General features: G+C 43.7%; 2 protein-coding genes across 4 annotated transcripts in view; one reads left to right on the forward strand and one right to left on the reverse strand.

The window, feature by feature from the left end:
* LOC138603361 (plakophilin-4-like) overlaps positions 1-3,153 on the forward strand; it is a 55,176-nt gene extending 52,023 nt beyond the window's left edge. For all 3 annotated transcript variants that reach the window (XM_069675095.1, XM_069675094.1, XM_069675096.1), the window contains exon 22: positions 24-3,153. In XM_069675095.1, the coding sequence (XP_069531196.1) occupies positions 24-281 (258 nt within the window). In that variant the 3' untranslated portion in view covers positions 282-3,153. The remainder of the gene's footprint in view (positions 1-23) is intronic.
* A 42-nt stretch (positions 3,154-3,195) lies between these two features.
* On the reverse strand, positions 3,196-20,479 carry LOC138603345 (kinesin heavy chain-like). The gene is made up of 26 exons (XM_069675058.1): positions 19,846-20,479; positions 18,010-18,097; positions 15,980-16,053; positions 15,375-15,479; positions 15,205-15,253; positions 14,388-14,443; positions 13,797-13,884; positions 13,270-13,394; positions 13,074-13,178; positions 12,847-12,995; positions 11,893-12,041; positions 10,021-10,202; positions 9,389-9,457; positions 9,097-9,303; positions 8,864-9,016; positions 8,587-8,784; positions 8,385-8,502; positions 8,218-8,294; positions 8,021-8,130; positions 7,824-7,925; positions 7,688-7,748; positions 6,119-6,190; positions 5,923-6,027; positions 5,565-5,781; positions 5,327-5,435; positions 3,196-5,227 (listed from the first exon to the last, which is right to left on the reverse strand). The coding sequence occupies exons 1-25, from the start codon at positions 19,969-19,971 to the stop codon at positions 5,350-5,352; spliced, it is 2,871 nt and encodes a 956-aa protein (XP_069531159.1). The 5' UTR covers positions 19,972-20,479; the 3' UTR covers positions 3,196-5,227; positions 5,327-5,349.
* Positions 20,480-21,277: the final 798 nt, after the last annotated feature.

Consider the following 21,277-nt stretch of genomic DNA (forward strand, 5'->3'; position numbering starts at 1 on the left):
CACCCTGATTGCTCGTCTCCCAGCACACAGAGCCATTTTACGACGAGCCCGACAGGAAGAACTACAACAGCTACAGAATGTACCTGTCGTCCCCGCAAGGCTACGGGGAGGAGCCCTACGAGGACGAGCCGGTCCACCTGACCCCGTCCTCCCCCGACGGCTACGCCAGCCAGTCGCTCCGGTTCAAAGCCAACACCAACTACGTGGACTTCTACTCCACCACACGGAGGCCTTCAAACAGGGCGAACAAGTTCACCGGCTCCCCCGACTCCTGGGTGTAGACGCGAAGCGGACACAGCGGACGTCGCGCTTCGTGTGTTTCTGTGGGTGTTTGTGTGTGCAGAGTGAACGTGGGCGTGTGAGAGGGTGAGGACGCATGTGGACGTGTGTGCATCTGTGTTGAAACTGTTGCTGAATGACCAGGGCTCTGTTCGCTACGAGCAGCTTTTGACTAAGTTAGACCAGAGGTGCACAATAATGCAGATACATGATGATCTTTAGTCCATGTAGTCAGAGGAATCTCACATCCTGGTGCTCTTTAGCTCCTTAAAGAAAGACAGTTTAAACATTCAGAATAAGGTGAAGAAATGATTCACCTATGACCTTGACACACTACTTATAAACTGGCTTAATCGCTTGCTAATATGTTAGAGATTAGTTGCCTATTTAGCATCAGTTTCAGAACACAATTTTACCTCCTGTTTTACACCAAGTACGAAGAGCGAAACTAGATTTTCTACTCTTAAAAAATGTAATTAGATGGTCCAGAAGAATATTTAAGGTTCTGCAGATTTACTTTCTTCAACAGCTGCTTAATTTTCCCGCCATAATTTAGTGCTGGACAGGTCCTGCACAGTGCCGAGTATTTTTTGAGGCCTTTTTTTTTTATGTGGAAAAAATACTGTCTTAACCTTTATTTAAAATAGCCGGTGCAGCCTCATAATTCTGGGCTGGGAAAGAGGCAGAAAAAAGGGAAAGAGAGCAGAAAAATATGTCTACAAAAAATTAAGGTAAGGATTAGCACCTGACTTATTTTATTACATGACCTTTTTATTTATCTTTTATTTATTTTTTTACTTTACAAACTGCAGATTTCTGCAGGGTTATGATCACAGACGACCTCTGCTGTCGTAGTAAATCACTAGAGATCCAATATTTTTATTTTCTTTTGCTGATCTTCTGGAAGATTTCTTAAAGAAAGCTTAATTAACGAGGTAAAGGTTGTTGCCTTTTCTGTCACTCTAACGACTCTCACTTGATAACCAGGTGGACTAACGACCCAAATGTGACCTTAACGGCCCCTTAGAGGGACTCCCTAACAATCAGTCAGAAGTCTTTTTGGATGAGAGCTGAAAGGATCTAAAGTAAGTCCAGAAACAAACATTTTTCTGTCTTAATATTTCCACATGTGTAAGGTTGCTACTTTTTACTCTGAACACATCGGCTTTAGTCTGACGGTTTGAGCAACGGTGAACATGTCGGGCGTGTCCGGTTTAGCCAGCGGTCAGCGATAAGCTGAGACTTCCTTTTCGGCACACTGCACTGGTTACAGTCAGGTTGGCAACCTGAGATCAAAACTGAGGCGAATTTCATCCCTCCAGACATGTCAGAAATGTAAATGGTGTCCTCTCTTGGTTCATTAAGTCCCTCAGAGCAGCGCCCGTTCATCTGTCTGTGCTGAGTCTCAGTCTCACTGTAAACAGTAAGTTACACAGAGGCTGCACTCTGGCTTATGTCAGCGGGATGAAACGGAAACAGATTTTCTTGTGATTGACTTTAACGGCTCTTCAGTTTGCTGAAATAACATCACGATGCAGATTAGTAACAAGTCAACATGAAGCTTTGTCAGGTCTGTCCTCAAGAGGAGAAGAAAACTACTTTAACATGAGACGTTTGTCGGATCCATCATTTCTGATTTCTGCTGAACGGCTTCCGTGACGAAGCGAATTTGTCTGAAGTTGAATTGTTAGCGGTTAACATGCAGATGTCTGTTTTATAGAGATAAATAAGAAGCTAAATCGTTGTCACATGATGTCATTACTTACCGGACAAAAGCAAACCGCCGCTTCTTGCCCCTCTGCGGGAATGCTGCTGCCGTCCACCATTTCAACTGCCGTTGTGACGTTCCAGCGCTTTGCATTGTGGGATACAGTAGGCGAGGTAGACTGGTGCGATGCATCCTGGAGATGTTTTCCGAATCAGTATTTTTGGCATACGGAAAATTTCGCTTGCAATTTTGTTTGCATCCAACATTTTGGCCCAATCAGTTCGTACTGCTAGTATAGTTTGGCATTTCGACCACAGTTTTTCCTGCACACGCCGCAGCCTGCTGATACGTGATTGGTCAATATAACTCGGACTACATCCGTAGTACAAACGGAAACCAGAACACTTCCTAAAATTCGGTCTACAGATTCTACATTTTAAGGATTATAAAGAAACATTTTCAGCTCTATCTGCATTATTATGGACGTGGATGTTGCATCTCTTCTGTCATCCGCGAGCAGGACGAAGATTAACTTAGTCAAAAGCTGCTTTATGGGAACAAAACAGCCCTGCAGTTGTTGTTCACCAGAGTGTTTGTTCGATCAACTGATTTCTTTTTCCTCTGCAGTAAAAGTGTGCAGTGTTTTGGCTTTATAATTGTTCGCCAAAATCATCATGAACACGAGAGAGAGAGAGAGAGAGAGCTGTGAAAAGACACCTGGGACAAGTACTATTTACACTCTGAAGACGCAGGAAGTAAACATGATTAAATATTATTTGACCCAGGTTTGGAGACGAGACACTCACCTTAAAGAGAACCTTTAAAGACTCAGAGAACCGGGGTTACGCCTGTAACCTTTTGCTTTTCTGTCTGTTGGCCAAAAAGTGCAGTATATCATAAAATGTGTGAAATATGTGACAAACACGTGAAACTCTATTTGTACAGATGCAATGGTTAAACCGTCCTGTTACATTGTCGTACTCAATATGTAGAACTTTATATGTGATTGTGTGAAGAAGATTTTTCTATTATTTATTGATTATTTTTATTGATTTTACTTGTGACCTGACCAAAATACCCCATCTGTCTGTTCTGTCCAAACCTGATGATGATGTGCAATGTTTCAGAGGGACATATATGTATAGGGATTAAAGATTATATCACGACCGGGTGTTCTGTTTTATGTTCAGGACAAAAAAAAGGCGACGTTGAAAGTTAAATAGATATATCTTTATTAGCTTTAATTGCATCAGTTGTAGGTATACTTAGAGATATGATTCCACAGCCAAAACAAACATAGAAACTTTAAAGTAAATGTACATTATGATGAGGTAAATGCACAAAGAATCTCCTCAGTTTATCCTCCCTGAGCATGCCGCTAACACAAGCTCCAGTCCATGCACTTACATTCACGTATACGTCGTTTACAGCCGTCCTGCATCGCTCCAAACAGCCACAACCAAACGATTAAACATCAAATTAAGAAGCTCGTAATCAGGCTCAGAGTTGGGATATGTTTCGCAACATTTACGGCGCCTAAAAAGTTGCCGTTTTCGTATCGTCGCTCTCAATAGTGTGCATTCAAAAACATGCTAAGTGGCAACACGAAAGAAAGCAGCGCAGACGTTTGGTTTCTCTGAATCGGGTGAATTACAATCTTTTATTTTTGAAACAGGAAGTCTTCTTTTCTTAATGTGGATATTTTGTTTATAATTCTGCAGGTAAGTCTGTTATTTTGGGGTTCAGGTGTTTCTAAAGGCACAAGGTGTGGCAGAGTGAAAAACAGACTTCTCTGATCGAGGGGATTTCATTCCTTTGTCTCTGTTTTTAAGGTCTCTGATTGGCTGATCAGGAGGTTTAAAGAGAACTACAAGAAATCATCCCAAGGAATGAAAGACTGGAAAGGAGATTTAAGGAAATGCGTCCCACTTCCTGCTCCTGTAACACGCTCCTGTACTGTCCTGAGTGCAGGGATCGCCTGATTGGCTGGTCAGTGTCCCTGCAGGATTACAGAACAACACCTGAGCGTCCGATATTCTACTATAAATGTTAAACGAGGGATTTTTTGGCATTTTGACGCACGTTTACATTCTGCTTCCTCCTGAAAAATACCTCAGCAGGCAACTTTTATTTTAGAGGATTCAAAGTGTCTGTTTTTTGATGATTGTCACCTGTAGGTGGACGAAAAATGCGACAGGGAAAATGTCAAAAAAGCGACAAGAACACAAAGTGTTTGTATAGAAATGCAATCAGGGGTTATTCAGCGAGGGGACGAACACACAATCTAACAAGCTGAGTGTGAGTATGTTTACGCTGCAGGTGTTTGTCGGCTCAACGTGACCGGGTTCCTTTTCAACATCGGCTATAAATCTGGCTGCAACCAGGTGAGAAACTCAAAAGCTGCTTCCTAAGTTTCCTTAGCTGTTGCACGAGAGTTGGACGAGAACATTAATACCAGCCTCGTGTGTGTGCACCAAAAATAAAAGCTACATCTTGTTAACTTAGCTCTTCCCAGTCTTAATGCTAAGCTAACTTGCATTTTCCAGCTATAAAAAACGAGTCCAGAGCTTTGCAGTAAAGATGCTAGTTGGCAGAACATCCCCATGTTTTAGCCTCTGTGCTAAGCTAAGCTAACGAGCTGCTGGCTTTAGTTTTGCATGAATGAACAGCAATATAAGAAGTGTCAATATTCTCATCTTACTCCAAACAATCTCACTTCTCAGTATGTTCGTCTATTTGCTTAAATACATAAATCAATGCTGGTTAAAGATTGAAATATAAAACTAAAGATCAGCCCGTCCCGTCGGCTCCTCGAGCTCTGGAAGTAACAAACTTAAACAGTCTAAATAATGCGTCGTGACACCTGCTGAACCTCTAATGTACCACTTAATCCTTCAGGAAGAAACTCAGGGCCTCATTCATAAACAGTGAGCTTGTAAATATGCAACTTGATGCTGATTTATCATACAAATAAAACGATTTATAATCAGGAAAACCCCCCAAAACGTTTTTGATTAACTGGTTCAATTCAAGCAGAACATTTTCTAAATGAGGCCGCTGACGTCTACATTCAAATTAAATATATCAACATGTCATATCAGTATTTACACCACAGGTGTTTGCCTCTCTGAGCGGTGACAGTCTGTCGTGATGGCCTCCCGTTGGTGCTCCAACAGGAGGGGCGGGGCTTGTGGTTTCCAGGTGAGGCGATGGGCATGCGTCGGGTTGTTAATGGTCTGTCTGCAGAGAGAAACAAGACGTAAGCAAAGGGGATTTATACACGACGCATAAAAAGCACGAACAACATGATAAATCAACAAATAACTCCAGACGACTCACAGGGTGAACTTGCTGTTGTGGTTTCAGTTGTGGGTGTAGACGCCTCCGGCTCTCATGGAGCTGCTGATGGGAGATGACAGCGGGTGATGCCCCGGCCGGATGGGTTTTGCTGAGGCACAAACAGGAAACTGGTTACTCGTTCAGTTACTTTTTGCCTTCATTGATCGGACAGCTTTAGAGAGACAGGAAATGTGGCATGCGATCAGTGCATTGAGGGGCACCTGCGCCCCCTGCTCACCGATCTGTGCCGAGTAGCCCCTCCTGGCCATGTTCTTGGCCCGCACCGCCTCCTTGATGCGGTCCACCTCCTGCTGGTAGCGCTTGCGGTCCCTCATGGCGTTCTCCTTGGCCTCCTTCAGGGCGTTCTCCAGGGCTTTGACTCGCTCCGCCGTGGCTCGCAGGCGCTTCTCCAGCTTGGGCAGCTCGCAGCGGAGGTCGGCGTTGTCTCGGACCAGCTGAGGGCAACAGCAGGGAATTACTAAGTGCATTATAATACCTGAACTCCACCAGGTACTCTCTAAAGACATCAGCTGCTCCGTTCTCTTATGAGTCTGACTTTCAAAGCCTTTAACGTAGCCACAGTCTGATGTGTTTACCTGCTTGTGGACCTTTGTGAGCTGTTCCAGATTGTTCTCCAGGAAGGAGATCTTCTGTTTCTGGGCCACGTTTCCAAGTCCCTCCTCACAGTCCAGCTCTGCACTCTACAATAACATAAAGAGGGCACAGGTTAAAGGTCAAACTGATACATCCAGAATGAAATAAATCATGAACAGCAGAGGAGGCGACGTGCACCTTCTTGACCCGCGTGGTGAGGTCCTGGACGAAGAGTCTGCGCAGGTTGTGCAGCGTCTGCAGCTCTTTGGCCTGAGACAGAAAAACAATGAGACAGACAGTTAGAATAACACAGAATAAACATACAGTTTATCTCTTCAGTTAAAAGAACATAGAGGTCCGTCCAGGAGTCCAGAGGTTGTGTGTTCAATCCTTATTCAGGCTCAGTGAGTTTTAAAAGTCTATGACCAAAAGGAAACGTGAAAATCTCAAAGAACCACCATCAAACTGTCAGGGCCAGTGGCTCAGAGGGTTAAGAGCCTGCTCTGACATCCTGAGATCGCAGGTTCAAATCTTGTCATTCCCGACGAGTTTTAAAGTCCGGTGTCCAAATGAAGAAGAGAAAAGTCCTGAGACTCTCTGTCAGAGTGTCTCTCTCTGTGGTGCAGAGGCATAGGAGACGGTCTGGGAGTCCAGAGGTTGTTGGTTCAATCCTTATCATGGCACGGGGAATTTTAAGGTCCAACATCCAAAGTGAAAAGTTAAAGGCGCCCCGAGAAAGCTTCCAAGTGCGGAGGGTGTCAGTGGCGTGGTGGAGTAATTCGGACCATTAGAGGCACATGTGGTGAAGTGCCTGGTTTCGAATCCCACTCGCAGCAGGTACCCCGAGCGCCGTGCAATTCCCCGCAGTAGTGGGGTCGGGGGGGGGCCGTGTCCTCCCCCGGTCCTTGCGTGAATACAAAGGGGGGGTTATGCAATGAAAAACCAGCAACGGCTGAAATATTACAGTCTGGACGATGGTTCCAAAAATGTAAAAAGTCTTATGCATATATATATATATCTATAACTATATATATCTATAACTATATATATCTATAACTATATATATCTATTATATTATATTATATAATATATAATATAATAATAATAATATATATTATAATATATAATACGTGTGATGAACTGTTACGTATGTTGTGACAAACAGTTTTAAAAATGTCTTAATAAAATAAAAAATAAATAATACAGTTGTCACAAAATAAAAAGTTAATATGTTCTAACAAATATTGTGACGAACACTTTTAAAAATGTTGGAAGAAACTTAAAGAAACTAAGAAACTTGCAACTGTCTTTTGCATAAGGTAATTGTGGCGGCTGCTTGCAGCCGCCACAATTACCGATAGTACTACTATATATATATATAGTAGTATATATAGTAGTAGTATATAGTAGTATATATAGTAGTAGTATATATAGTAGTAGTATATAGTAGTAGTAATATATAGTAGTAGTAATATATAGTAGTAGTATATAGTAGTAGTATATATAGTAGTATATATATATATATATATAGTGTGTATACTATATGCTAGTATATATATTATATATAGTGTATATATATATATACACTAGTATATAGTATAAACTAGTATATATAATTATTATATTTGGCAGGTTTGTTGGAAACGTCGTCCCAGGAGATTTTATTACAACCCTGGTGCTTGCAGTAGCAAGGCCGGTGTCGCTGCTCCTCCTCCTCCTCCTCCTCCTCCTCCTCCTCCTCACAAAAATCACAAAAGAAACACTCACCACAGTCTCCTCCAGGCCCTTCAGGTCCTCTCTGGTCTGCTCCCTCTGTTCATTCAGCAGTCTGGACAGAAAGCACACACACAATAAATCAGATGCTAATCAACATTAATGCAGTTCGATGCTCTCTGGTACCTACATGAGTTTCTGTAGCTTTCCATCCTTCTCCTGCTCTTCATCCTTCAGTTTGTCGTAGTCGGACATGAGTCTCTCCTGCTCCAGTAACAGACCCTGGTTCAGACTAAACAGAAATGGTGTCTTAGAAATAAACTAATAAATAAAAATAAACAATAATAGAAGTAGCAGGGGAGGTCTGTATCTCCGTAAACTGCTTACTCTGTGAGCTCGTCCAGCATCCTCTGCTTGTCCTCGATCTCGTCTCGGAGGCGGCTGAGCTGCTTCTGGTGAGTCTCCCGGTGGTTCTCCAGCTGCTCCTCCAGAGTCTTCTGCAGGATGGAGACGCACACGCACACACGATCATTTAAAATCATATGACTGTTGGTCTCTCCAGCTTCAGGTCCACTTCTCCTCACCTTGATGTCCTCGTCTCCATCATGTCTGCCGATGTCCTCCTTCTCCTTCTCCTCCCCCGACAGCTCGTGTCTTTTCTCTGAGAACCAAAAAGATTTTCTCATTAAGATTTATTTTAAGGCCCCTGGATGTTGTTATCTCTATATGCAGTCAGGATTATTATACCAACCGTGAGCCTGCAGTTTGGTGAGCTCCTCGGTCAGAGCGTCCTGGCTGTCCTCCAGCTGCCTCTTCTTCTGCTCCATGTTCTGCATGTAGTCCGTCAGAGACTTGATCTTAGCCTGGTGCTGCAGACAGAGAGGACATTTTAAGACAACTGTGTGACTCCGAGAGGTCCCTGATCGCCATCAGCATCAGGCCTCAATGATTACCTGAGAGATGAGCAGCTGACAGGATGCCAGCTCCTTCTCGTTGGCCTGGATCTTGCGGTGGGCGTCGGCCTGCGTGCTCTCCAGCTGCTTGCTGCGGTTCACCAGAGACTTCACCTCCGACTTCATCTTGCTGATGAAGAGACGGGCCACGGTGAACTCCTCCTCCACTGCCGAGCCGTTCCCCTTCGACTCTGAGGACTGAGGGGGAGGGAGAGGGGGAGGTTTAGGGGAGGAGGCGTGAAAGATGCTGTGTGAGCGTGAGTGTGTGTATACTCACGGCGGCGGTCTTGACGTCACTCGTGCCGATGATGGCGCCGATGTCGCTGAGGTCTCGCAGCAGCAGGTTGAGGACCTCGGCGGCTCTCTTCCTCTGCAGACCGTTCAGCTCCTGCAGCTGACCCAGCTCCCTCTGCACGGCTGACAGCAGCACCTGTTCACGACACACATGCATGATGGGAAATGTAGTCCAAAACCATCCAGATAAAGACAACACCAATGCCGTGCGCTCACCGTCTTGTGCTGCAGCTCCTCCATCAGCTGCAGGTTGGCCATATCCTTCTCCTCCACCTCTTGGCTCTTCTGGTCGTAGTTGACGGCCAGCTCCTCCAGGGCCTGCAGCACCTCCTTCACCTCCTCCTTGGCCAGCTCGTTCTCCGTCTGCAGGCGGCACAGCTCCTCCTGGATCTTCTCGTAGTCGCGCCGCGTCGACGCGAGCAGCTAGAGAGACGTAAGGCATCAGTAAAAACACATAATATAATCCTTCTTAAAACACAATATTTAATATTCAGGGGCCGAGACGAACCTCTTCCTGGTCCATCATCTGCTCCTTGAGCTTCTCAGCCAGCTGACTGTGCTGGTTGATCTCATCATCCTGTAAATGATAAGAAGTAAAAGATTTAAGGTAACTTTTATGTAATTTAGCATGTTTATAATCATTTAAAAATATAATGCAGTAAGATTAAAAAAGTGTATTTTATTGCCACAGTTGTTTACTTGTTTCGTCCACTTCCTGTTTTACTTTGAAACTCACTCACTCCCTCGTTGATGCAGCTTTACTTCCTGCCTCTGTGATTGCATGCCACGCCCCTTATTGCTTTCACCTGTGCCTGATTAGCCTCACCTCCCAGTGTATTAAATCTGTGTGTTCACCAGTTTCTCTTCAGGTACGTCTTCCAAATGTGTCTCATGTTGTTCCTGCTGTTTTTCACATGAAATGTTTTGTGGCTTCTGTGCAGTGCAGTGTCTAACCTTGTGTGCAGTGTCTAACCTTGTGTGCAGTGTCTAACCTCGCCGTGCAGTGTCTAACCTCGCCGTGCAGTGTCTAACCTCGTCGTCTAACCTCGCCGTGCAGTGTCTAACCTTGTCGTACAGTGCAGTGTCTAACCTAACCTTGTTGTACAGTGCAGTGTCTAACCTCGTCGTGCAGTGTCTAACCTTATCATCCAGCTGCTTGTACAGGTTGCTGATGTCCTCCTCGTATTTGCTCTTCTCGTCTCCAGTGACCGAGACGCCTCCTCCGGCCGGCAGCAGGTTGTCGATGACGGGGGTGTTGTCGTTCGGCTCGACCGCCTTCTGGTCTTTAGCGCTCAGCTGCTCCTCCTCGGGAACGTCCTCACCTGAAACGCGGACAAAGGTAAGCTAAGAGGCTAAACACGTGAGCTAACGCTGTTTTTTTTTGTTTGTAATGCAGAGAGCTTTTGGGAGAGGAGCCCAGAAAATCATCGTCACGGTAAGCCGTATAAACTGATTCTTGTGCGACTAGCTTTAGCTTCATGTGCAAGGACCGGCAGGCTTGAGGCCTTCAGGTACACAGGTAAGGTAAGTCTCTAAACTTTTCTTTCCCAAAGAAATGATTGCACAGCCTTTTTTTTTTTTTTTTTATTCATGATGCTTTGTGTGTGTTCACGCAGGACACAGACGTCCAACACCCCAGCTGTAACCAGTTGACGGCCTGCAGATTGAATCATTGTTTCTGCTAACCAATCGCAGCAAAGCTCTGCCTTTCCAGCCTGAAAGCCTTTTGTCTCACACTCTGGTTTTTCCGCTGCACTCCTTGGAAAGCCGTAGCATGAGCGGCGATGAGACTGAACTGTTGTAAAAGAGTCCAACAAATCTCACAGAAAATGTGTCGATGTATAATTACCCTGGTTTTAAATAAACACGCTTTGCTCAAGTCTGTCTATCCTTATTTTCTTATCGGCAGATTAAAGCACTTTTTTTGTTTTTAACTTAACAACCAAAAGCTTTTCTGTCCTAGTAAACTCTCCCACTCTTTACATCAAAACTTTTACTTCACAAATAGTTAAACTAATAAAATATAACTTGGACTGTCGCAACAAACATCTCAAACTGATTCCTTAGGTATAAAAACCCTCACATAGTCCGTTTTGTTGTAAGTAGCTGTTTATGGTTGCTAAGGATGATTGTGCACGCCTCACCAATTGAAGGAATAACTTGCTTTACAATAAAAAACATTAGGATGACAACGTTTTTAAAGACAGGGCTAAAGGGGAATTTGTGCAACTCATTCTTCTAAGGCAACCAAAGTGAATTTTCAAGGAAAATTAATTAATGAAACTGGCCGCTGACTGACTTTAATTCAGCTAAAAGGCCATCAGCGAATGAGGCGAAGAGCTGCAGGGTTTAAATGTCTCGGCATGCAGCCAGAGTCTGACTCACACCAGGAACACTGCATCAGCAAAATGTGTGTGTGCACTATATCTATGTGTAGGCTTTAGAGGCTGCTGCTGCTGCTGAGCCGATTTGTTGCTAAGGAGGGGGAGTTATATCAGCGAGCATCCGCAAGAGGATTAAAATGATGTAAAAATACAATGTGCAGCGAGAGAGAGACATTAAAGCAGGGAGGGAGGCGGGGTTTCAGCGGTTACTATGCAACAGAGATGGGAAGAAGCGAGGATGCTGTGAAGGAGACGCTGCAGTCTGAGCAGAGGAGTCGAAACAAACACACATTATACAGTATAATGTGTTTAAATAGTACACATGATTGCATTTTATCTGCAGAATTCTTTGGCTATAACCGTCCAGAATCACACCTTTTTGCTTAATCTATTACATACCTGCATCTTTTAAATGGATGCAAAGTCCACACTTTAACCGTACGTTTAAATGAGTTAGTTTGAGGTTTCAGCACACAGATTTAAGGCTGATCTTAGCTGCTCTGAGTCGTGTCACAACAATAGTTTTGTCTCTTGTCTTTGACCACTTTGCTGAACAACAGCAGAGGCTGACGGCTGCAAACAAACATTTAAAAAAACGTCCGTAAACATCGGCGTCTTTCCATCTCACCGTTCCTCCAGCGGTTGAGCTCCGCCTCCAGCCTCTGGATGATGTTCTTCAGGCTCTTGTTCTTCTCCTTCTCCTTCTCGAACTTCTTCTTCCACTCCTCGGCCGTCAGCTCCAGGTTCACCGACACCGTGTTCTTGATGGTCTTGGCTCTGAAAGACGAAGTTTGTCAGGTAGTTAAAAAGATACTTGAGAGCCCCTGCAGAGCTACAGATAATCTACACAGCTGGTTTCACTTAGTGTGCCTGATTAGACCTTAAAATTATGTAAGTGTGGTGACAGATTTCTGCAGAGGTCTAATTAGCTGGAGTGATAACACCTGTGTGGTTTGAAGGACCTCTCACTTGTCGCAGTGGAGTGACACAGGTGGAATTTGAAATCAGACTGAAGTTAAATCATTTTTTGCAGAACTCGAGGTTGAAACTGGAGAAAAACATCGTCCCAGTTTGTAAATATAAACATCTAGCTTTGTTGCTTCTGTCAGTCGGACGCATTCCAACACTTTGCATTAAACTAACATGGTGGAAATCTCATATTAGATGGAGGCCTCCTTCGTTTCCTCTGCAGGGCAGATGGCTGCACAGTAATCACTCATCAGCTGCTCCCTCACTGCTGCTGCTTTGTGCTTTATTACACACTGTAAGCAGTTTGTTGCTCCAGACTCGGAGGAGACGGCTGGATTTTTCTTGCTGCACGTGGCTCAAACACGCACACAAAATGTAATTAATAACATGTGACAAGAAAATAGAAAAGACAGACGATTTTAGGAGAAATTCAGGGGGGAAAGGTAGAAAAACAAAGTGATATAAATAGAAAGAAACCCAGATGCACTGTGGGAAACCATCTGTTGTGTAGTTGTCAGCACTGACGTCAGCTACAGTCCGGTTGTTTTTCATCTGATTCACACAAGAAGCGAGTTTAATCTTCTACGTCCGAGAAGTTGAAAGGTGCAGGTACCTCTGTCCGAACATGAGGGTGGACTTGGTCTCGGCCTCGTTGTAGACGGACGGCGAGCAGCAGATGATGATGGTGGTGCGGCAGTTTCCTCCCAGAGAGTCCTGCAGGATCCGAGTCATCTTACTGTCTCTGTACGGCACGTGGCTTTTCTGAAACATAAACGTATCTCTCTCTCAGAACCAGCAGAAGAAGAAGCACTTTACTTAAAGTGTATAAAATAATCTTACCGTTCCCTCGGCCAGAGCTGAAATGACGTTCCCCAGCGCTGACAGAGACTTGTTGATGTTCTTCGCCTCGTCCAGCACGGCTCCCTCCGCTCCCGTCTTGCTGACCTGTTCAAACGGCCGCGGAAAAGATTTAACGTCAAGTTTACCATTCATAAAACTCAACAGCTTTCACTAAACTCCATCAGAGTGACTCCACCTTCTCGCTGCCGGCCAGGTCGACCAGGTAGAGCTTCCCCGACAGCTTCTTCTCCGTCTCCATGTTTTCCTGCTTGATGTTGATGAGGAAGATGCTGTGGCTGCGAGAGCTGTGCTCGTTCATGTCTGCAAAATGATCACAATTACAGTTACATACATTTCAGAGGGATATATTTGCTCCCCTGCATTTGTATGACAGCTGTAGGAGTTTGACATTAAATTATAAAGGGGATTTTAGCTCCTTCGGGGCCCTTTATGGTGTTTCAGATGTCTCCGAGCTGTTTAACGGCTTCAATTTAAATAGATTTTTCCTCTTATCTTATCAGACCATTACTCTAAATGACTGTTAGAAGCCTGAAGTGGCAAAAAGATCAAACATTTCGCCCTAAACCTGCAAAGATTAGAGGAAAATCTGCAGATTTTCCTTCTTTCCTCTCCTACTAATGAATTTGTGACCTTTGTGAGGAGCCGAACACGAAAAGAGAAAGGTAGAAAGATGTCACGGATGGATGATTTAAAGATACATACTCGTCACTGCAACGTGCCGGTTGGCTTTGCCCTCATCGATGACGTCCATCACCTCCTCCGGACTGGACACGAAGCGCTCGGTACAGCCCTGACACAGAAGGAGACGAGTTTGTGTCAAGAGCAGGAACTTTGGTGTTCATCTGGTCTGATTAGCCATCGCGACCCGCTGGTCCTTACAGACCAGGCGAGGCTTCGGCAACAGAATCCTTGATGCATTTTTATCCCCCTGAAACTCATCTAAAGAACTGTAAGTGTTGTTGTAGGTGTTGTAACAAGAACTTGTGGTGTTGTTGTTGTTGTTGCTCTGTCTGCCTGTCTCCATCCTGCAGCCCATCCAGTCTCTTCACATGTCTGTTCAACATGAGCCTGGCTCTGCTCGAGGTTTTTATTTGTACAGAGGAAGTTTTTCTGCCGCTGTGCTGAAGTGCTGCTCGTGGTGATTCATGTTGGGTCTCTCTTTCAATAACCTCACACAGAGAACGCTCTCGACCTGCTCTTTTGTGTCTCTAGATAACTTTGGTTATGATGTGGCGCTATACAAATAAAATGTGACTTGATTTAAGAACATTAACTCAGGTGCAGTTTACCTACCTTGACATAGGGCACTCTGTTCTTGTCCTCGTGCACAGAGAGGTTCGTCTTCGACACTGCAGACAGAACAAAGAAGTCACAAGCTGATTCTGCTGATATGTTTTTTTATGCTTAACACCACAGACTGTATAAAAGATGGCCGACATGACAGCTCCCTAAAAGTGAAGCCAAACCCTCTCTATCGCCCCCTGCTGACTGGCTGCAGTATAGCTCATAAGCCCCGCCTCCTCCATGTTAACAGATGGGACAAACTATAAATTCAAATACACGTCAAACATGGTTTCTGTCATTATAGTTAGTTCTTATCATGATTCACGTCCATGTGTTCAAGTTTATTTTTAATTAGTTATTTGATGCTGTCAAAATGATGATTGACAGCTCTGTTGACCAATCCTGCTCCTGCAGCCGATCTGTTCCAGATGAGCAGAGTGGAGGACGATGGGTGAGAGGAGACGTAACTAAAACAATCACTACAGTCATTGAAGTTTCCATACCTGTGAACTTTAACCTCAGACCAACACAGAGAAGCTGTTCTGCTGTTAAACACGCCGGTGTGCAGGATCCTTGCTGTTTTTTCCATAAGTTAAGAGTGTGTTTTGGTTAGCGGAAGTGGCTACGGCCGCTTCACCAGCCAATCTCTACTGCGCTAAATGATGTCACCATTGCAAGATGGCAGCGCCTATCACGGGGGCTTCACTTTCATACAATGGGAGCAGATGGAGACGCGTCGTCCATCTTTATAAACAGTCATTGCTAAACACTAAACAGTTCTCACTTAAATTGTCCTTTAACATTTGAGGTAAATTATCTGACTTACCGTCCAGCAGGTCTCTGATCTTGTCCAGGTAGATTTCAAAATAGGAAACCTGCAAAGGTGTTCTCATTAATGCACATTAATACATTTAAGGTATTCAATTGTGCAAAGTTGATCTCCTTAATTTTGAGATCATGAAATTAAAGAGCTAAGTGTGTTTTTTTGTTCTTTACCTTGATGTGAAACTCCAGGTTCTCGTCCATGGAGTAGATGTGGTCAAAGATGTCGTGGGCGATGCGAGGGATGATCCCCATCAGCTGGGGGTCGTGCAGCTTGCCCTGAAAACAGGAGAGGAACATTAAAGATACTTGAGGGAAGCTTTGATGCAAACAGCAGGTTTGAAGGTGCAAATAAATGTGGGAAAAGGAGAGCAGATCAGATTAAAGAAGGGGCTCTAGGCTGCTGTCTTGGTGGATCAGTTGAAGCAATGTGCATTCATGACCGATGATACAGGACGCTGATCCACTTTGAGGCTGTCTTTGCCAAGAATTCTACTTTTTTGACTTGAAATCTGCTTCAACATCTCCTCAGACGGCTCCTGAAACAAGATCACGTTAGAGATCAGCCTCTGTTTCCTCAAAGCTGAGCCGTCCGATGAGCTTGATTGGATTCAGTGTTTGTGTTAAGTCTGTTACACAACGCCTGCTGTGCTCTGGTCCTCTGATTGCAGACGAAAGGCCAAAGAAAGGTCACTGCCGGTCTTTAAACAGTGACTCTGGGATTTATAATGAATCGACAGAAACTGCAGAGAAGAGGAGGAAGTGGACGAGTCGCTCACCTCCATGGTGTGTGTCTTCCCGGAGGACGTCTGTCCGTAGGCGAAGATGGTCCCGTTGTATCCGCCCAGCACATCTGCAGCCACACCAAAACAAGTCAGTACCCAGTCAGGCTAAATGCTACATGTATGTGTACGTGTGCTTTCTAACCCTTAATTGTACAAGTGAAAACCGAACATGAGAATATATAAGTCAGAGTCGAGTCTCAGGTTCTTAAATCCAATTACCGTATCATTTGGTGCATAAGACGCACTTTTATTACATTTTCTTTGATCTAAAAAGTGGGCTGCGTCCTATATACCTGTGCAACCAGTATACCAGAGAGGTATTTTATTGTGTTACGGTTTTTTACCCAGAAGATGGCGCTGTAATCTAGCTAAGATATGCGCCATCATGATCGCCAGAGCAGCCGCCACCCTCACATCAATCAACGTGACCGTAGGCTGCCAGCGACAGCACCGGGAGCAAGCTCGACGTGGTGAAAACAGATGGTAGGCTGTAACTTGTGTGTTTTTTGAATGTGTTTCTAATGAAAATACATTGAAATAGTGTTGAAATAACTTAAAACTTTTTCCCTCTGGGATACCCCCAAAAACAGACGGCGACTGACAGTATATTCAGGATTTACAGTAAGTGAAGCCTCAAGTCCTCAAATAAAGACAAAATCAAGTCTAAAACTCGAGTAAAGTCAAGTCTCAGGTCCTTGAATCAAGTAACAGACACGTCCAAGGTATTCCAATTAACTTAAAGTCCAGTCTCAGGTCCTCCAATGGAGTATGGAGTCCTCTTTTCAAGCCAAAGTCGACTGTCTCGAGTCCACAAACCCTTAAAGTCAAGTCTTCGGTCCTTGTATAAAGTCACAGACGAGTCCAGAGTATTCTAACAAATCAAATGTGTTGTCCTCTTATCACGTCTCAAGTCAGAGTCCAGTATCAAGTAGTTAATGACGTCCAAGTCAACTCTGTAGTCCTTGAATCAGGACTAAATGAGGTCAAGTTTCAGGTCCTATTATCAGAATCATCTTTATGGGCCAGGTATGTACACACACAAGGAATCTGATTCTGGTTTAACTTTGCTCTCTGTGTCCACTTTAACACTACATATATCAAATTAAACTAATATGTACAAGCCTACAATAAACAGTAAATATTAAACTAGTATCCACAAGCCTGCGAAAGACAATAGTGCAAGTATGAGGAGGGCAACGATACTGAATATATAATATGACTTAGAGAATATATGTAATTATGTAACAGATGGATTCATTTACATCAAGTAGATCGTTTTCAGTATTTACAGCAAAGGCAAAGTACATGTTCAAGTCAAAGTCAAGTCTCAAGTCCCTGAATCAAGTCAAGTTGCAGGTCCTTAAATAAAGTCACAGACCCGTCCAAAGTACTCTAACCAAGTCTCAAGTCCACACATCAAGACAGAGAGAAGTCTCAAGTAGTTAATGACCTCCAAGTCAACTCTGTAGTCCTAAAATCAGGTCTAAAAATCAAGTCACAGACACGTCTCACAATCAAGTCAGAGTCAAGTTATCACGTCAAGTCCACAAATCTAATTATGTCAAGTCACAGTCGAGTCCAAAGTATTCCAATCAACTTAGAGTCAAGTCTGTCGAGTCATCAAGTCGAGTTTCAAGTCTCGTAAAGTCAAGGCTCCAAAGGTTACAAGTCATCAAAACATCTAAACATCAAGATGACTCAACATCTTCTCTAAAAGGTTTCTACACAGATTACACCGAGTCGTCTCGATGCACAGACCTGATAATTAAGTATTCTGTATATTCCATCTGATGGGATTTTACCAGGTAGTCAGAGTGGAGACTCTAAAGTCTCGAGATGCAGACGTGATACCGACAACAACCGTCTGACCCAAACAGAGCTGCAGGCTTAAAAGGTAATCTCTCTGTTTCTATTATGTAAAGTAGAAAAACAGACTTAAGAATAAAAAGGACGGATTAAGTCAGATATAAGATAGATTACAGTTACATCATGTTTGTGTCTCCGGCAGGTTCGAGGCTTCGTACCTTTGACGATCTGTTTGGCACACTGGTCGTACACTTGTTCCTGCGACGTGTTGGGAGGCAGCACGCGGTCGAACACGTACGGCTTCGCCTGTTTCAAACACAGCAGAGACATACATATTAACAACACAGCAGCTAAAACATGCTTCAATGATAACATAACCACACTTCTGCCTGAAATATGTTCACGCAAAATATACTAACAACTCTGGTTTTTGTAACTATGACATCTTTAAATGCTCCAGAAGCTTTTGGCTCTCTCGGTCGGAGCATCCATCACTCCTCCTGCCCTTGTCAAACCACTGACTCTGTCTCTCAGGGGGTTTAAAGCCTCGCTGCTGTGAAAAGCAGCCCTCAGCACTCGGAGGCAGCAACAGCAGCAGTCTCACTCCGTCTGAAGCTCTGAGATGAAACAGAGAAAGTACTGACACAAACAGTATTGGAGGATACAGCCTCAGTAATGTGTTTCTGCTCTTTGATGGATGGCAGGAGTTTGTATTTTTGGACGATAACGCAACAGAAGGATGACAGAGGGACATGCAGGGCTGCTGATGGGGAGGAGGGGGATGGATCCGCATGAACACGCTGCAAGGTTCACTTCCTGTCTGTCTGTGGCTGCTGAATTTGTAGACATACATGTTTTTTAGGAAACAACTATAGTGCTGTGTTCAAGGCATCTAGGAATGCTCGGGTGCAAAATTTGCCTGAAAACAATTTTAGGGGGTTACTTACTCTCTGCTTTATTTTTATTAAATGAGATGACATTAAAGTCACATTAAATAGTCCTTGCATAAAGTGTGAGGCTGTCTATTTTAGCTCCACCCACCTGGGATCCCCAGGAGTACAAAGCAAACACAAGGCCTTGCAGACGTCCTTGCCCGTGCACACAAAAGCAGCCTTGTGTCCGTTTGAGTCGACTCACTGTGGATAAACGGTATACTGATGTCCCCGCCGCCTCCTGAATCAGCAACACTTTTATGCTGATGAGTCATTGTGGGTGTAACCTTTGACCTCTGCTCGCACTAATAGGTACATGCTTTAAGTGCTTGGCATCATGACAAATCAATATCCCTCTCCTGAAAGTCTCTCCGGATCAATTTCAATATAAAAGGTTTAAAGTGACGCTTCTTAAAATGGCCTTCAAGGTGCATTATTTTGACTTGCTCTTAACGTATTTAGAACAGGAAGTTATAAGATGTATTTTCATCCCTTATTTACAGACAAGACAGGAAATGCATCACACTTTAGCTTGCTTCTGATTGGCCCCATAAAGAATCAGTAAAACATCTGAAATAAAGTGCTTTTTTAATCCTTTATGCCGTGTTTTATTTGTCCCGTGGATCCACTCTAACATTTTAAAGAGTTTAATACATTAAATTTAATTTTAAAAGTATTTTATAGACTCGTCTGTTCTACGTTAGGCGTCATAAACATTTGATTTCAAAGAGATGTCAACACATACTCATTCATTTAGCTTGTTTCTGTTATAATAAGCAGGAATCTTACAGCTTTATGTCAGGAGTATATGTTTTGTTTAGTTGTTGACAAGTAAAGAGACATTTAAATAATACTCCTGCAGACCTCCAAAGCAATTACATTGATTACAAGGACTTAAATGTTATATTTTCTCTCTTAAACATGAAGTTATTGTGATATTGTTGTAATATTCCTTTAACATCAACATCAGGACCCCAGGGTTATTGCGCACTTGGCATCCCGGCCTGCCTGCAGAGCTCCAGGTGACTTTGTTCCCCTAAAACACTGCAGTATTTGTATAAGCAGCTCCACACAGACACAAAATCAACAACATCACAACAGACAGTGAGTGTGCACACTTGCCGTTATGACCACGGTGTCGTCCTCTTTGAATTTGGGGATGTATTTGTCTCCTCGGTTGATCTCGGCCTCGTTCAGGGGCCTGAAGCGACACATCACTCTCACCCCGCACTCCGCAGCATCCATCATGTCTGCTCCTGTTATTGTTTACAACGCCCCTTCAAAAATGCGGATGCAAAAAAATTAAACAAACAGGCTTGAAAACAGTCGAGGATCTGTCTGTATTTTGCAGGGTGGTGCCCAAAGTGAGGTTCACGGACCTCCAGCAGGGGCCTCGATGATTCTCCTTGCGTCCCGGGCCAAGTGAGAGTTCAGAATCTACAAAAACAGGGACTCAAATGAAAACCAACACGGTGAAAAGTCTAGACTGTTGGTTTTCTAACCGCAGGAAAGTTGAAGAGCCTCCCGCTTTATCCAATGCGCAACGCGTCCTTCATCCAAGCCGAAGATGTCCGGGTCTCCTCGGCTGCGCCATGGCCGAACCGGATCCACCGCAGCGCTGCGTCCCGCTGATGAGATCCGCACCTCGGTGTACAGGCCTCTCTCTGCAGCGGGGACACCGACAACCGTGCACAAAATAGACTGAGGTGTGTTTGTGTCTTAACGGCGAGGGCAGAGTCAGAGGGAGCTGCCCGGTTTGCAGAGGGAGAGCCCGGAGAGGATGCGCAGAGACATCCGCATCGTCCGGACTTGCAAAAGCGCGCTCCCGGAACGATGGCGCGGCGCGCGCCCATGCCCTGCATCAGCACCATCACCATCACTGAGTAGCCTGTGTGCACGCGCATACAAAAACTGCATCAATTTCTACTTCAATCCGTTATTTATATACTTTTTACTTCTTATATTCTAAATTTCATAGTTGATATTCTTCTTTTTACACTACTACAGTTTTTGTTAGGTTGTAGTAAACAAATAAATGATCACGTATCAATATAAATTAAGCTTGATTAGCCCAAACTTTAGCACCTGCAACATTATGATGTCTAGCATAATAATATTAAATTAATCTAATATATTATTGTGAAATGGGGTTTTCTCAACACTGAATATTTTCACTTTGGGTTCTTAAAACTTATATTTTGATGCTAAGTGGACTTTTAAAATATCAAGACGGACTCAAAGAATAATCATTAAAGCAAAACAACTTCTAAATAGTGAATTAAAAGTACATATTTACTGCTATATCTAAATATATTAGGATATTAATAAATGACAAGGACTCATATCACAATAATTTATCGAACTATCAAAGTTGGAAATGGCAATTAATGTTGAATTAATGAATTTGGAATGCATAGTTTTTTAACGAATACAACTTTTTTTAAAGTACTAAATTATAGAAAATATTTTTTACAGACAAAAAGGAAAACCGCATAATTTACCTGCGATTTTCTATGAATGATGGTCTCTTAATAAAATACTTGAAACCAGATAT

Source organism: Semicossyphus pulcher, unplaced genomic scaffold, assembly GCF_022749685.1.
Source record: "Semicossyphus pulcher isolate SPU_LCO1_2020_fin unplaced genomic scaffold, fSemPul1.0.p SCAF_24, whole genome shotgun sequence".
NCBI lineage: Eukaryota > Metazoa > Chordata > Actinopteri > Labriformes > Labridae > Semicossyphus > Semicossyphus pulcher.